We start from the raw sequence: 17878 nt of genomic DNA, 5'->3' as shown, positions 1-17878 counted from the left end.
ATATGCAATTTAACCTTACTTAGCTCCCACGTGTGGTGGAGTGGACTTAGGCTGCGTCACAGGCAGCGGAGGCAGTGCCAGGCGCGAAGAGCATTCCGGTTGCTTTCCTGCCCTCAGGAGGCCCTTCAGCATCTTTCCCAGTCAGGGTTAAGTCTGTGCTTGCTAAGGAAGTGCAGCTCCAACAAGCCCCTCTCTTGCCTTTCACACCTAATAGCTGCCCATACACCCTACCTGGATGGGCAGCCTTGAGCCTGAGCTCAAGGGAAAAGTCTTAATTCAGGGAAAAGTCTGAATTCTTCATCAGACTCCTGCTTTTTTTTTTTTTGCAACCTGTCTAGCAAAACAAGAACAAAAATGAATAGAATCATTTATCTAGAGAGGGTAAAAATTACTTTATCCGATGAAACAGCATACCACTGGCTCCTTGGCATATGTTTATTCAACAAATGTAGCTTCACACATGTGAATCATCAATCTGTCAGGAATACTCAGTTATATGTCACTTTCTCCATGGGCTTATGAGCATAATAAGAAAGTCCATATGCTTTCACTTTTCGCTAGTCAGGGCTAGAGAATACACATACCCCAAGAGCGCTTCCCTCCTTGGAGCTGTCTCTTGGAGCTGCGAGCAAGAAAAGCTTTTTAAAACTCCGTGTAATATTGTTTCTTCACCCCTCAAATCACCTGCAGTGGGCCAGGTGTGATGCTATCCCTTTAAATCAGTGTTCTAGAACTCCCTAAAAACTTTCTAGTCTTCTTACTCGTCTTCCTTAATTCCTCAGGCCTCAGAAGTGAAAGAGCAAACAGGTCTTAAACATCTAAACCTCTGTAAATTTCACCTGGAATGTCTTTTCAGCCCTATATTTGAGTGTGGGGGGAGTGATTAACGGAGGCTTCACATCAAATAAAATAAACAGAAACGTACTGGGAGGGCCTGACTGAAATAGGAAGACTCAGTTTCCTTCTGTCATGCCCCTTGGCTGTTCTCTGCACATGGATAACGACCTCTCGGGTTTCTGCTAATTGCCAGGCAACCCTGAGTTTTCCTTACCTTTCCTCCAAATCTCCCAGGGCCGGAGGAAGAAGGAACGTGCTAATTGACTCAAACATTTTCCAACTATTGGGGGGGGGGGGGGGGAAGTGGACAGAGAGACAGCCACATGTCAACAAAGCCAGTAATTAACCCGAGTATTGTGAGGAGCAACTAGAGATCATGAACATGAATGCCCTATCAGCAGAGAATCCATCTGCTGAATAATTGAGTTGTCAATCCTCAGAAAGGGATACAGAAAAAATAATAATCCTGAAATTTCAATTCTCAAACCGTATCCTCAGATTAAGGATAGAAGTGCAACTAACCAGAGTTCTATTTTCAGATGCGGCCCTGTGTGTAAATATGACGCCCTCGGAAGTCTGGGCGGCTGTTTCCCTCAGTACAACGTCATAGGGAATCATAGCGAATGCTGTGCTGTTCGAACCGGAGATGGTTTCGTGCGTGTGTGTGTGTGTGTGTGTGTGTGTGTGTGTGTGTGTGTGTGGTTTCGTTTGTTTGCTTTTTACTTCCACCTTCCTGATGTGAATTTCAAGCAAAATCAAAATTCCAGATCCTTTTTGGCTGAAAGCACGGAGGGGCAGGAGGAGAGAGGGGCCTTGAAGGAAGGAAGTGATCCATGGGACCTGAGTTAATATTCAGAATATCATAAATCACCTACGCGCCTGCAAGGCACGTTGAATGAAATTAAAGAGTCTATCCAGTTAAACTGGTTTGAAATAAGCCCGTGGAAGACAAGGTGCTGTACTTTTATATTCTGGAGTCATTTCCTCAAAGATAAGAAATGATCATAAATAAAACAATTGTCTACGGCATGGCTCAGCTCTCCCCGAATGGGGTTTTGACAAAGCTGTTTATTTTGGAGCAGGGAGAGATCAAAGGAGGAAGATTAACAGAGGCCTCCCTGGGCAGCCACTCCGTAACTTGAGGCGGATCACTGACACCCGGAGCTTTTGTTCCTGCCACTGCAGCTTCGGAAGAAAGAAACTAGGATTTCAATGTAGTTTGGCCTTCTGTGCTGTCGCACTTACGGAATGTGCAGGGTGGGACGTAGGGGCCTCACACTGTCCTGTGTGTTTTCTGCTTTGAAGAGGAGGTGGTAGAACTCTCGAAGCCTAGTGAGCAAAGTTCCATTGCAGATACAGAGTTTCTCAGTCCCTTTGACCCCTGGGTGCTGTAAGTTGGGGATGGAAGGAGAGTGGGCAGCGTGGGATATGGGAACAAAATTTAGTTTTAAAATGCACAAGGCAGGCAGGTAGGCAGGCACTGTTTCTTTCTCTTGCCTGAAATCGGCTTTGCCCAGCCCTGTATCTGAGTTGGCGAGGAGTGCCATCTACTGACCTACTTACTCCTAGGTCTCTGAGCTGGAGTTTTCCCGTGAGGTCTCATTTCCAACAACAATAGAGAGAAGGAAATTCTGAATGTAGTGGAGTGTTTGGTTTCCTTTACAGTGGACCATGTTTAAAAAAAAAAAGAAAAAAAAGAAAAAAATAGATCCCCGTGCTTCTGCTACTAAGGAATTTCCTTGTATTTGCCAACAGGACTGTATTTTAAGTTAGCCTGGTCATCTGCTTATCTTAATGTTAAAAACGAATGAAGGTAATTCTTAGGAAAGACTCTGCTAGAAAGAGGCTCACTTCTTACCCATGCATTATTCTAAATTCAAAGGAAATATATACCCTTCTAGAAGTATTTGGTCTTTCCTAGAATGTCATGGTCCTATCCTCAAAAGCTGAAATGTTTAGTCGTTTAAAATTTTACAGCTGAATGGGTATCTGGACATTATCTTGCTCACCTCTCTCATTTCATCTCCTTTCTTTTTCTTTTCTTTTTTTTTTTTTTTTGAGGCCCCAAAATGTTAAATGAAAGGGCTAGGACCTAAAGTTAGGTTTCTGAGCCCAATCAGGGCTCTTTCCACTACAAATTAAAAGTGGACTTATTTTAACCAATTTTCTTTGTGTTATAGAATATGAAAGACCTTTGAATGGAACTATGGGGAGTGTGTGTGTGTGTGTATGTGTGTGTGTGTAAGCACAGAATGGATAAAGAGCAACAGAAATATGAAATTTCTTAAATATGCTTTATTTGGTATTTTCCTCCTTAATATCAGTTTTATATTATAACAACTCACTTGATAATGAGGTCATAATGAAAAAGACAAATTACTTTGCTTTTTATGTTTATACTAGAGACCCGGTGCACAAGATTTGTGCACTTGGGGGGGGGGGGTGTCCCTCAGCCCGGCCTGCACCCTCTCACGGTCCAGGAGCCCTCGGGGGATGTCCGACTGCTGGTTTAGGCCCAGCAGTCGGACATCCTTAGTGCTCCTGTAGAGGTGGGAGAGGCTCCCGCTGCTGCACTCGCCAGCCATGAGCCCAGCTTCTGGCTGAGCGGCGCTCCCCCTATGGGAGTGCACTCACCACCACAGGGCAACTCCTGTGTTGAACATCTGCCCCCTGGTGGTCAGTGTGCATTATAGCGACCAGTCTTTCCACCGTTCGGCCAATTTGCATATTAGGCTTTTATTATATAGGATGCATTTGTTAACATTCAACAATAAATTCAGTGATTTTTAAGCCATTTTAAGCAAGAGCCATTTAAAAACATTTTCTTCATAATCATCAATTTTGCAGATTCTAAGAAAACTGTATTTATTAAATAATATTTTGGTTTTTCTTAATTGGAAACCTAGCTTTCCAGGGAAGCTTATGAACAGTATGCAAAACTACTGTTCAGAGTGTAAGCTGTAATTGGTTCACGTGAAAGGAGAGGCACCTGGTATTGTATCATGGGTAAAGACATCATTTTTTGAAACACAGAAGATAGTCCTGGCTTTTTATTTCTTGAGTTGGAGGATCCCAAGTTGGAAACATGCCAGTATCACTGATGACCTTCTTTATTTCCAAAGCTGCATCAAGTTAGTGAATATGAGTAATTTTTAAAAAAATCCTCACTCAAGAGTATGTTTAGTTAGAGAGAGAGAGAGACACATCTATCAGTTGTCTGCCTCCCATACATGCCCTGACCAGGGATCGAACCCACACCCTGGTATATGCCCTGACTGGGAATTGAAACTTCAACCTTTTGGTGTACGGGACAATGCTCCAACCAACTGAGCCCCCAGCCAAGGCAATATGAGTAATATTTAGAATATGAAAGTCAGGTACTAAAAAGGGCATTTGAAATTTTGTTTTATCATCTCTAACGTACGGAGCACTGGTAGGTAGTCATGCTGAAGCTGCAGAAAGAATAAGAAAAAATCCTTGCCCAAGGGAACTATAATCCAGTAGGACTCAGCTGCTGTACATGTGTGTGTGTTGTCACAAAGCAGCGGCCTTGGAAGCTTAGATCAATTTCCTTATTGTCAACTTAAAAAAAAATATATCTCTATTGCCCTGACTCAGCATTTTAGATGTAAATAATTCATTTTACAAGAAAAAGTAATATTAGAAGAGAAGAAAAAAATGTATAGAGGAGAAATGCTATTTGGAAAATGATGTTATCCTGTGACATTTCATCCATAAGTGCCTTTGTTCGGGTGGCTGGTTAACTAAGAAGTACTTGAAATCAAATTTAACAGTGTTCTCTTGGATCCCTAGATTCTTGAAGTGAAAAGTCCAATAAAGCAAAGCAAATCAGATAAGCAAATAAAGAATGGCGAATGTGACAAGGTAGGTTTCCAGTGCGTTCTCCGAGTGCCACAGCACTGGCACGTCCTGTTTCTTTGTGTTTCCCTGGATCTTCCGTGCTGGTTCGCCTCTCATTGTCTTCATCAGAAGTGCCCGAGAGTAGTTCACGTTTTACTACACTTGATCTTAGCCAAAAGGCCGAGAAGCGATGACACGTTTTAAAAAATTTTATTTTTTAAGCATATTTCAATTATTTTTTTAACTTAAATTTTTTATTGTTGACACTATTTCCCACCTCCACCCAGCCCCTCCTCCCCCTTGAGAGTAGCTTCTTTCCAAATCTTCCTGCTATCTCCAGTGTTAAGATTGGCCTTGTGCTACCATTTGCCCTGATGCCTACATTGCCGGGGGATTTCAGGCCCATTGGACTGGGAGGTAGGAGACTTGCGGTGGAGGTAGAAGGTGAAGGAAGCTCAGACGTAGGTGAGGAGGACCTCTGAGCCTCGTGCAGTGTGCAGTGTGCTTTCCCCAAGTGCACATCACGCATCTGAAATCTGACTGCAAGACCTGCTGGGGCTGGTCTCCCATTGTGGGCAGGGTCCTAACGTGTCTGCAGGTCAAGGCAGGCCTGGCTGATGCTTCCCAGACCTTTCCTCACCTCCATTGCAAATGGTGGTAGGAACACCCAATGCAGCTATGCTAACAGAGACACATGGGTCTGAGCATCTGGAAGGAGAGGTCAACTCTGCTTTTCCAGGGAGCTCTGGACAGTCCACATGCTCATTTGGATAGTGATCTATATTTTTCATAGACATTCTTCTGCGCTTTCACTTGCTATTCACTAGCAGTGTTGGATATGTTAGATAACCGGGCAGGCTTTTTTACATTTTTAATTTAAGAATTTGCCCTGACATAATTGGTAACGTGCATGGGTCCTTCCATGTTCAAAATTAGACTTTTTCTCTTAGTTAAGAAGCTTCTAAGATAGAAGATTTTTTTGAAAAATGAAAGTGGACTGATAACTCGCAATTTATCGCCGAGTTCCCCTTCTCTCTGTATGCTGTGAATACAAGCAGTCCTTGGGTTACGTCGACTCAACATACATCATTTCGTGGTTATGTCGCCATCTCCCATTTATTTATTAAAAAAAAGAAAGTTCCGTCATTTCGACGTATGTACATATGTGCTTTATGTTTTTTATTATTTATTTACCACAAATAAAGGTCAGGAATTGTTATCTTTCTTTTAATTTTTTTTTTTTTTTTACTGTGTCACTTCATTACTGCTGTGTAGGTGCTCCATGTGAGTGACGTAGGTGCTTATGTAGGTGGGTTCCGACTTACAGTGAAAATCGCGTTTCATCGCGCTGTAGGAACGGATCTCCGACGTAACCCGAGTACCTACCGTAGGTGAAGATATTCACTGAATCTCACTGAGAGAAAACAAGTGCAAGAATTGCTCCTTTTAAAACAGATGGTTTGAAAACAATAATAGTTGGCCAAGAAAGACTTGGTCTGCAAAGGCCTTGGGCACGGAGTCCATACAGCCTGGGTGGGGGTGGAATGGGAACCTCCAGTCGCTGCTTGTCTATTCTTACTGATCTACTCTCTTCTTTTTGAACTGCTTCCTAACATGCGTGTTCCTTGGGGATGCTCTTCTCTTTCAGGCGTACCTAGATGAGCTGGTAGAGCTTCACAGAAGGTTAATGACGTTGAGGGAAAGACACATTCTGCAGCAGGTGAGAACTGCTCTTTAGCGCAACCCTTTTCAGAATCCTCAAGGCCTGGTTTGCCCTGGGTCATTGCGATGGCATCTGGAGGCCACGCCAGTCCCACACTCTCAGAACCGGGCCGATGCCACTTGCAGAAGTACAGTTGACCCTTGAGCAACACCCGTTTGAATGGCACCGCTTCACTTACATGGGGATATTTTTCAATGAATATCCAGTCAGCCCTTCTGATCCACCAGCTGTAGATCAAAGACAGCATTTTCCATCTGCAGTTGGGAATCTGCATATGCGGAGGGCTGATTGGATGCAGGGTTCTACACCATTTTATATGTGGGACTTGAGCATCTGAGGATTTGGGTGTCCACAGGGAGTCCTGGATCCAAATTCCTGCAAGATACTAAGGGACTGGTTAAGCTTTGGGGGAGACACATGTTATATATGGATATTCAACTGTGTGGAACGCGGGGCGGGGGGTACCCCTGGCCCCTGCACTGTTCAAGGGTCAACTGTATTTTGGGAGGGCACTCACTTCTGAGGCCACCTGGATGTCTGCTTTGGAGCTTTGCAGTGATGATCTCCCCTCCCTGGTGCTGTGGGCAGTGAAGACCGGGCACGTGTAGAGGGGCTGTTGCTGGCATGCACTGACCCCGCAGCAGGCTGATGCTGTGCTGTGGGCTGAGGGAGAGGAGAGTAGGGATGCAGAAACCTGTGGGGCCAGGCTTCTGGTTTCATGGGAAAACAGTGATAAGAACTTCACTCAAGTGTTGTAAACATTTGTGATTCAATTTAGTAACCTTTTGCCAATGCTGTTCTAAGGAAAATAAATACTTCCCTCATTTCTCTTATCTTGTACAACATACATTCTATTATTATGAACTCAACTGTGGGATACTTGTAGAGTGAGGAAACTTCTATTAGTACAATTTGATGTGTTGAGAAGATAAAAAGGGTGGTTTTCGGTTTTCATGCAGTTACGTGTGTCCCTTGCATGAACAGTGGCTATTGATAAAATATTTTTTCTTTAACACCCAAAGAGAAAGTTGTGTTCTGAATTCCAGGGTGGGTTTTAGATTATTTCACTGTTCAATTTTTTTTTTCTTACCACTTTCAAATGACTTGAAGTTAGTACTTAATCTACCCCAGCTGTGTGTGTTGGTGTGTGTTTTTTTTAAAACGTCAAATGGCTGATGGTAACATTTATATTCTGTGTACATTTTTGCTTAAATCTATAAATACTCTCAGACTTGCCAAGTTCCCTGATTGGTCTGATAAGCTTTTAACCTTTCTAGAGTTTCAGATTTGAACAAAAGACTACAGATCCTAGGATTCTTAATTGGGTATAAGTTGCATTTCCATTTAAGTGAGTATGGGTAAGGGAGCAGGAGTTCAATGGCTTACCCTGAGACTTTGCTAATATTTTTCTTCAGCTCTTTTCTATGGAACCGACAATTGTTCAGCCTGCCATTTACCAATTATTTGGGGCTAATTGAATGGTGATGGTAACTCTATTAGCTGATTTCCCTGTCCCTTCCCAAATGCCAGCTCTGAACCACTGCACAGCAGTTGTCCAATAAAGTTATTAATGTGCCAGCGAGGCCCCAATAGTGGGTCCCTCGGGAGAGTGAGACCGATGTTGGACAGGGCTGGGACACCTTTACAAAGGAAGCCCAGCCATGCATCGAGGATACTAGGCCGTTGGGCACGGTCTTACCTTGGGGTGTCATTGGCCTTCCCAATTTCACATTGTCCTTTATTTTGACCTTTGAAAGAATTCTGAGGGAAGATGGCTTATGTGAGACTTCCCTCGAAGTGGATTATTTTAGTGTTCTGGAGAGAGAGAGAGTGATCTCTATGAATTTTTAACCTGGCAAAAAGGCACTCGGGGGCGCACAGCGTTTCACCCTAATTGCATTCCCAGGCTGCTTGAAAGCTCGCCGTCTTTGGCCTTTTGCCTTGTAGTGCAGCTGAGGCTTGTGATTATGATACCATGATGCATGTCCTGTCACGGTTTACTGCTTAATTAATTCCTATTGTGAAACCGAGTGCATGGAGGACTAAGCTACTCTCCACCTTGAGAGCTGCTCACGCTGTGGAATGTGCTCCAAAGGCGACGTGTTCTCCGCCACATGGACCGGACGCCTGCGACCATTTCCAATGCGCCCAGATAGCATCCTACGTCTTTCCTACTAAATGCATCGAATCCACTCTGTCACTTTTGTTTGGCTCACAGACGGTGATTAATGTCATTGGCTTAGTCTGGGGGCAAGCAGTGCTGGTGCCCAACAGCTGGTTTAATGAACAGAAAGCCGTGCATCTAGAGGGCTCTGTCCTTAAGCCACTTTCCCATGAGGTACAAGACCAGTACAGCGGGTACGGTGAAACCCAGAGATTTCAGTGACAGCACTGACTAATAATTGGGTTCTTCCTTAAACCACATGCTCGACATTTATTTGGAAACGGAGATTGAGCACTTCTAAACTCCTCAGCAGTTCAGCTCTGAGCCTGGATTTGCGTCCAACGTGGCAGGAATAAAGCTCCGAGGAAAACCAGGGCTTCCTTAGAAGACAGTTCAGCAATTTAGATAACAGCTAGTATACTTTTAGAAATAACTTCATGGGTATGGGAATGAGCGGGGTAGCGAGTGTTCCCTCTAACAACATGGAGAGCCCTCGCTGAGAAAGTTCTGCTGGAAAGGATTCCTTTCCCTCCCGGGAAACGGCCTGCCATGCTTCCGGATCCCCTGCAGATTGGAGGCTGGTGGCCTGCCTCTTAGTGACCCAAGGTAGGGCCACGTTGTCCCAGGGCAAGACAGCGTTCTGCAGCCCGTAGCCACGTCATTCTGCAGGAAGACCTGGCTTATCCCAGCCCGGACCCCACTCGAGGCAGATGCAGTTAAAGCCAAGTCTGCTTACTTCTTCCCACTCATTCAAGAGGCTGTTCTGGGTAGAAAGAACCTTGGTTTTTAAAAATATAGAATCAGACTAAACATAATGCTTCTACCTTTTTATAATGAAAAACCAGGGTTGGGGGAAAGGAGTCACCGATTTAACAAGTGGATCTTCCCTGTTTTAAAAAAACAACAAAACAAAAACCAGCTAGTGTGGTACCCCCTAAAGACTGACATGGCAGGAAATAATCCATCACCAGTGTTTTCACAACAACCATCATCTGAAGAAAGAGTTAAGCAGTTTACATACGCATCCACTTCCCACGCGTACCCCGTGCCCTGGCCAGCTTTCTTATCTGCGGTCACTCTCTCTCTCTCTTTTTATTATTATTACTTGGAGAGACATTTATTATTGTGGCGTGATGCAGGGCACTGACACCAAGGTGGGGCCCCCTGCACCAGCAGAGCAGGGGATTCTGATGGAAAGGCAGAGTGGTACCCTTCGGGGACTACCAGGGTGTTGTTAGGCTTGTGGATTGTGTCGTTGAAGTAATGCGGGTGGATGCTGTGTTTCTGATGTTCTATCAGGATTTCAGGAAAGGAGCCCACAGTTATTTTTGGCTTATGAAGTCTTTACTTAATTGGGGATGTGGGTACGTGCTCTAATAATTCAGATCATTAATGCCATTCCCTTTGGCAAATAGTTCCGCCACTCCACTGCCGCCACTCCTTCTGCTTTTAGGCCATCTCTGCATCTGCCTTGATGCATTCTTATAGGCGCCCATAAAAATGTGGGCTCCTTTAGTGAGAGTGATCAGTTCCCCCTCATATCTTTGTGTGTTTATGGCTGCAGGCGGGTGGGACGTGCTGGTTCTGGAGGATGTAGAAGGACGGTGATGGAAGCCCTGGAAACTTACGAGATATTACAATTCCTGTGAGATTACTAAGCTGAATTTCTAGTGGGCAAATGTGTTTAGTTGCTTTAAAATCAAGTGAATTTTTCTAAAAGGTATTTTTCTCTGTTTTCTATTTATGAAGTAATTAGTAAACCACTATATTGAGTCACAGAGAAATATTTTCTTTTTTAAAAAAATTTTAATTGATTTTGGAGAGAGGGAGGAAGAGAGCGAGGGAGAGAGAAACATCGATCGGCTGCCTCCTGCAAGCCCCCTACTGGGGATCAAGCCCACAACCGGGGCGTGTGCCCTGACTTGGAATCGAACCAGTGACCTCTGGGTGCATGGAAGGAGACTCAACCAACTGGGCCACACCACAGGGGAAAGCTATTTTCTTAAAATTAGCTTTTTAAGGCACCTGTCATTTTCAAGGGACTTCCGTACCCCTTCCTTTCAGTTTGTCATTCAGCTAATTTCCTTCATTTTCCATTCTCCCTGCTTTCTTCCCTTCCCCTGCAAAGTTTTCTTATAAGTATTTTTTAAAAATCTAAGTATGTGTTCTCTGAGTTTTAGCTTCTGGCATTTTCCCCGCCTCATTTGTTTCAGTGCTAATGGGATGGCTAACAGTCAATGAGAGGAATAGGAAAAACAACACTGGGTCTGGTGATTCATGTGCCATGTAGTTACTTCCAGATAATTAAGGATAAGTTTATATTTATATGGTAGTCCTAATCATGCTGCCCTGGTCTGTGTAGCAATTTACACTTCATACAGAAGCTTCACTTACCATATCTCATTTGATCCTCTGCATAACCCTGTATGATGGTAGGTCAGCTGGCATTGTCCTCCTTTTACAGGTGAGGAAACTGAGGCTCAGAGGTGATAATGCCCCATCCAATGCCATTCAAGTAGTGAGCAGAGCCAGAACTCGATATGCCAGAGTCAGGACTCTCTATTCTGAATGCTTTGTTGCTTACTTACTGGGCTGCTAGTTGGGGAGATGAGTTGCACTCTGGAATAATTGTCATTTGCCTCCATTGTATCCATTGAAAGGCAATTTGTCCCTATGGAAGTTTACACATTTTCACTAACTCTATAGTATTTCTACACAATGGAGCATAATGGATAATCTGCTCGGGAAAGTACTCTTCAACCAATCGATGTTAAATATATGCTAAGTATTTGATTGCCTTGAAAGGTGTGTGTGTGGACATAGCTGGGTGTGTGTCTATGTTTGTTTATAGATGTGTATGTGTGTGACTTATCCAAAGTTCTATAACTATTTTAAAAATGATGGGGTTTTTTTGGATCTTCTAGTGTAATAATAAGATTTTGCTTGATAAATTCTTATGTGAATATAGTAGTTTAACCATAATTGGGAATACCCCTTTTAATAATCTCTTGATGCATGTAATAGAACCCTGGGTCCAGTGGTTTAAGCAAGTAAGGCTCCCTGTCCACCTCAACCCCATAATAACAGCCCTGGAAGTAAGTAATTTATGGTCAATGTGGTGGCTTAAAAGATGCCACTGAGGATACGGGCTCCTTGCCATCCTGCTCAGACATCCTTCACATCTTGCATTCATCCTCTTGAGGGAACAGAGCCACTGCACTTCCAGGATTGCATCTTCATTCCAGACAGGCAGAGGGCAGGGACCATACCCTTTACTAAAAATTTCCTGAAAGCCCAGTGATTTCTGAACAATATTTAAATAGCAGTATCTACCAAGAGCCTGTGGGGGTGGGGTGGGGGGGGAGAGCAGGTGTTGTAGCTGGGTGTGTCGCCACTCCCAGAAAATCAAGCTTCTGTAAGTAAAGAAGAAGGGAATTGATAGGCAGTTTGCTGTGTATGTCATGGGTTTGCAATGGGAGTAACTTGTTTTATTATTAAGCCAATAGTTATATCTGTAAAAATAGTTTCAGAGCTTGAATAAGGCAATCACAGCCAGGCCTGGAGTTGGGTAGCAATTGGAGGAGGCTCGATAGGTCTTTCTGAAAGTTGGAGCCAATGCAATAAGAAATGAGGTGTAACTATTCCAAACGGGAGACAAAGGCATTCTTTCTTTCTCTCGTTAATACTCACCCCCCCACCCCCAAATTCAAGTGAATCAACGAGCATGACTATAAGTAATAAATATAGACTTTTATTCATTTTTGTTGAAATATAACAAAACGTACAGCCATGTGAATTTTAACAAAGTGAGTGCATCTTTTATAACCAGCACCCAAACCAACCAACAAAACAGTTCCAGAAGGCTCTCGTAAGCCTCCTTCCAGTCACTCCATACCCCTGATCTTCAGGGGGAAGAATTGTAGATGACTTCAATTTTTTTCTTTGTGGGTTCTTGTATTACTTTTTTTAAAGTTCAGCAGTAATGTAATCAGAAACAAAAATGTTCATTGTATATATGCGTGTATAGTTTTTATTTTATTTTTTATTGATTTTAGAAAGAGAGGAAGAGAGAGAGAGAGGAGTGAGAGAGAAACATCTATCGGTTGCCTCCCAAACAAGGATCAAACCCACAACCTGGGTATGTACGCTGACCAAAAATAGAACCCTAGACCTTTTGGTGTTCTGGATAATGCTCCAACCAACTGAGCCACACTGGCCAAGGCTGTATACTTTTTTTAAATAAGAAGGAGTTTTGTTATTTCTAGGCTGGAATTTCCATTCATCTAGTAGTACAATCACTGTCCATTGGATCAGTTACTGATTTTAAAAGGGGTCTTTAAATTCTATCTCCCCCTCACAACCCTCTCCTATTCCCACCCCTACAGTAAAATAGTCTGCTGATTACTTGAAAGTATGAATCAGTTTAAAGGATATGAATGATGAGAACAGGTAATCTGCTCTCAGAATTTCAAAGGGTTAATATTCCTTTGGCTTACAAATTGGCTAAGAGACACTTTGGTGCCATTAACAGTATAGGACCTTCTTTCTGTATTTGTCAAATGTTCCATATTGACCCCCATCCACCTCTCTTTGCCTTTTAATGTCCATTTCTTATTGCCCAAACTTTTCTTCTTTATTCCTCTAGATTGTGAACCTTATAGAAGAAACTGGACACTTTCACATTACAAACACAACATTTGATTTTGACCTTTGCTCGCTGGACAAAACCACAGTTCGTAAACTACAGAGTTACCTGGAAACATCTGGAACATCCTGAGGATACAACAACTGGATGCATCAAAAACTTGGGTTTTTGTTTTTTTTTGGTTGTGATATTTTTTTGTTGTTGTTTATAAGAAAACACTCAGAATGATGCAACCAAAAGGGAAAAAATAAAAATCAAACAACTTTCAGCTTTATTTTTCTTTAAAGCCAGTCATCATCTCTTGATAAAGGAGAGGTTAAGCAAACCAGCCTCAGCGGACCACTCTTCTCTCCAAGGACATCCCCGGGAAGAGTTTGCCTGGATAGCCTTGAAAACAAACAAATCAAACACAACACAAGAAAACTTAAAGAATGTGTATGGTATCTCTCTCTGTGGCGGTTCATCCCACAGGACGAATGCATATTCAACACACTGCCTTATTACATAACTGATCTATTTATTATCGCATACAGATATCCTAAAGTCGTTGAGGGAATGACACCACAAGACATTACAAGTACTTGGTCCCGTGGATGCTCTTTCAATGCAGCGCCCTTGCCATCCCAAGCCCAGTGACCTTACTCGTATACCGTGCCACTTTCCAGCAACTTTTTCCAACTCCTTTAACTCGTTGCAGTCTGTATTTTTCACCTTTTGTTTTTCCAGTTCCAGGACACAAATGATCAACTGGGGGGGACCAAATAACCGCCCTGATTTTCTTCTTTGTGGTCTTTTTCCTGAAAGTTGGGGCCCAGTCCTTGGCTGTATCCGTACAATGATCTTGGACCATGGTAGAAAAAGCACCAAATAGGATCATGACTTGCTGTCTAGCCTTAGTCAATAAACCTGTAGGACTTTTAAACAAAAGTGTACATGTAAACGTCCTGCATCCAGCCTTGTTGAGCTGTCATATCAACATTTGTGTGTCTGTTTTACTGTTATAATATTAGAGGGATATGGAAGTAAAGGCATTCCACAGGTTCATCATTTTTAAAAGAGGAATTCTGGTTCTGTTTTCTAAAGAAATGTTGTAGAAATTCTTAATTTGGATCTATTTATTAGTAAGAGTTTCGGCTTTCTTCAGCTGCCAGTGTGTTCTTCATCTTTACCATAAAACCTGGAATAAGAGATTTTTGTTTGTTCTCATATGATTCCCCTTAGACTCTTTTGTATTTGGAAAATTAAAATCTTCCTTTGGGGGAAATTCTTGGTTATTCTGCCATAACAGATTATGTATGAACTTGTAGATTCAGTGTTTTGATACCTGTTTAGTCACTTGCTTATGTTTCCAGAAGGATTTCTTGTATTGGTGAGAATAAAGATGGTTTGGGAGGGGGGATATTTTTGTTCTTGATGTACCCTGTTTTGAAACTAGAAATCTGTCCTGTGGCATGCAAAAGAAAGCAAATTATTTTTAAAGAAAAAAAAAGTACTTTTGGTGTCATTATTCCATCCTCTCCATAAATGGAGAAACGCAAAGTGAAAACAGCTCATCTTTCCAGAAACTCAACTGGAAAGAAAAGAAATGAAGAAATACTTCTGGATCCAAAGGTTCTCTCCCTGGCTCAGCCTTAAGGAAGTCCCTATATGCTAACAGACCAGTGTCTCCCTTGTTTATTCCCATGCCAGATGCTGTCTTTTCATCCAGAGATTAACTGGTGTCTGTACAGAAAATGGTCTTTCCAGATCCATTCTTTTGGACAGTCATGTAAATGCAGATGGATAATGGAGTTATTTCTGCATTTTAAAAAGGGGATTTTTAAACTTTGTTTCTTTCTATCCAAAGACACTATTTTTCCCTTTAAAAAGTAATACAGCCATGCTTCTTGGCAGTGACTTCTCTGAGGCGTCCTCCCTGGGCACAGTGTATGTTTTCAACAACGTTGTGATTTTTGATGTTTGGCGTGAGCTGTCCTTGAAGCATTTGCTGTCTAGTCCACTCCTCAATGTTTAGGAGAAACTTTGAGTTGTCTTAGACATTAGGTGACTGACCAACTACGTGGTTTTAGTTGTGTTTTGTTTTGTTTTGAACCTCACAGGTAAAAGGGGAGGACAATGCTTATATGGAATTATTTGCAAATTTTAAAACTCTTTTTAAGGCTTTTAACTGCTAGTCCACATATTCTAATTAGGCCAGAAATGTATGTGGTTTAACTAAAATATCTGTGTAGTTTAACCAGGAATGTACATATGTAGTTTGGGCCATTTTTTATTTTTGTAACTAAATTGTGTGGCAAAAACTATGATTTGGCAATGCAAATATATTTTTGTTCCTTAGGTTACTAACCAAAACACCAGATAACATAAGTGATCAAACAAACAAACAAAAAAAGTTAATAAGAGACACCATTACAGTGATAAAATTTAGATGTAAAGTTTAGATAATAAAGCGAACATCATCGAGATGTAAGTTTATAATTGATAACAAAATTCGGAAAAACCTATCCACCATCTACAACTCATGGAGACAGCAAAATGAGTTTTCCACGAAATTCCAGTAACGTAAGAGTCACATTGTTAATTTTTTAGACTCTTGCTCTCATCTAATTTATAAATGCAGAAATAATAAACCCCCTTTCAATTAATTTCAAATAGTTACACTTCTCTTTAAGTAACCCACTCAGTGCTGCCACATTTATGTACACGTGCCTTTGAAACCTATTAAAAATGTTTTTGGCACACGTGTATCCTAACAGTGGCGTTGGTTTCTTAAGCACAAGAGAAAAATGGCAGGGCTTAATTTCTTTAGTGTATATATAGTATATATATAAATAGATGTTTCAAATAAAAGTAATTGGGTGAGTGTGAATGTGGTTTGAGCCAGACAGAATATGATAAACTTCAAATTTTCCCCCAGTAATTTGAGGCAGTGGGGGTGGGATGTATGTACAAGACTTCTCCCCTAAAAATTAGCTTTTGCCTCTGATTTTGCAGCAGACTATGTATGAGAGTAGGTGCTTCTGTCTTGGCATACGGCAGTCATGTCAGCTACAACAATGTTTGCAGTGACTTTGTTTCTTTACCATAATCCACCTCCTCTCTATGTAGACAGCTAGGTATGCCTATATGTGCTTGCATATTGTGTCGAAGTAGGGAAGACCATGAAAATGTAATATCAGGACACTAGAAGAAAAATATCATAAGAGTGTGTCCTAAACATTGTAAAATTGCTGAGCAAATCTCTCTCATCTGAATAATTACGCATCTTTTTGTTGGAAGAGCCAATCCATTTGGTTTTCTTCCACCAAAAATGTTTCCACAGATTCCTTCGACAGACTCAGCTAACCTTCATAAAAGACAGTTCGGACCTGCATAACATTCCAAGCCCGATACGTGTTAACGAGGTGACATACGTGTTTAAGAGAGACTTTATTCTTTAATGTTTTAACTCTGCCTAGGTAACGGAGTTGGATGTTCAGTGTTGGAAATGGTCAGTATTTGTGTTGGTGGCTGGTGTTCACTTTTCTCACTGTGGATGTGATCAGCTCTGGAGTAGTTTTCTGTATGCTCATTACTGTCCCCCTTTAGCATTGTGTGTGTTCATGCGCTGTACTGCATACACACACAGATACACACGCATGTTATAAACTTGCTGTGGACTGTTGCCCTAAAACTATGACTGTGATATAGAGTCTACTACAGCTGCAATGAATGTACAAGAGTCAATTCCCGCGGTTTAGCCTTGAGCTGGAACTCTGCATCTTTTGACCTCTTGTTTTATATGATGCTTTTTATCATGTGGGCACTGCCATCCCTGAATATTCCTTATAAAGATGCATCGAAGAAGTCAATTTAAGAGGAAGACAAAGCCACCGTTGTCTGTAAACTGTAAATATGTATTTTGGCACTTCTATTCCAATATTCTGAAAATACAGTTATGATGGAAATGCTGACAGACCCCTAACGGTGGCTAGAGCTACCATGCAGGGCAAAAATAAATTAAGTAAAAATGGATTCTTGTGATTAATAGTGCAAGGCCAATACATTTTATAAATCTGTCAGTATCTTTTTTAATAGAGTGTGTATGTGTAGTAATGTTGAAAGATACCCTGTGTATGTGTGTGTAGATGCTGTTATGTGAACCCCAAGGCATTCATAAGATGTATTTCCCATTGCTAAAACACATGGTGAAATGTACATACAGATGGACAGAAATAGGTGTTTTTCTTAAATTCCTATCTATTGTGGCTCCATTTTCTTTAGAATGTATAGTCTTAGTGATCTGTGAAGAGTCATTTGATCGAAGTTTGGTTTTGCTTTGCATACAGAAAAATGAGCCTCTACCCTGTCTCAAGAAAGACGCTGGAAGAGGGAATGCAGAGACCAGACCAGTCAGGGACTGCCAGTGCTCGAATCCCCGTGTCTGAGCACCACCTTCTGTGTCCTAAAACCAGTACATTTCTTAAGTGCCGCAGAGCTGGGCAAAAAGTGGTGGCACACATTCTTGGAATAAATCAGGTTCCTTGTGCATGATATTTTTTCTTTTCCCTTATTTATCTGGAAGGTTTTGTTCATAAACTAAACAACCTGCTATTGCTGGACAGTCAGTCTGACAAAAGGCCCTGCGTTGACTTGAGCAGCAAGAAAC

The 17878-nt window shown here is 41.9% G+C and overlaps 1 protein-coding gene across 2 annotated transcripts in view; it reads left to right on the top strand.

Annotated features, from left to right (window-relative positions):
* Positions 1–17262, top strand: part of MLLT3 (MLLT3 super elongation complex subunit) — a 260712-nt gene extending 243450 nt beyond the window's left edge. For both annotated transcript variants that reach the window (XM_079790495.1, XM_079790496.1), the window contains exons 9-11: positions 4651–4722; positions 6347–6418; positions 13231–17262. In XM_079790495.1, coding sequence (XP_079646621.1) covers positions 4651–4722; positions 6347–6418; positions 13231–13362 — 276 coding nt within the window. In that variant the 3' untranslated portion in view covers positions 13363–17262. The remainder of the gene's footprint in view (positions 1–4650; positions 4723–6346; positions 6419–13230) is intronic.
* Positions 17263–17878: the final 616 nt, after the last annotated feature.

This window comes from Cnephaeus nilssonii, assembly GCF_951640355.1.
Source record: "Cnephaeus nilssonii genome assembly, chromosome: 14".
NCBI classification, from domain to species: domain Eukaryota; kingdom Metazoa; phylum Chordata; class Mammalia; order Chiroptera; family Vespertilionidae; genus Cnephaeus; species Cnephaeus nilssonii.
Note: the sequence above shows the minus strand (reverse complement) of the source record. Positions and strands in the feature narration are given on the sequence as shown.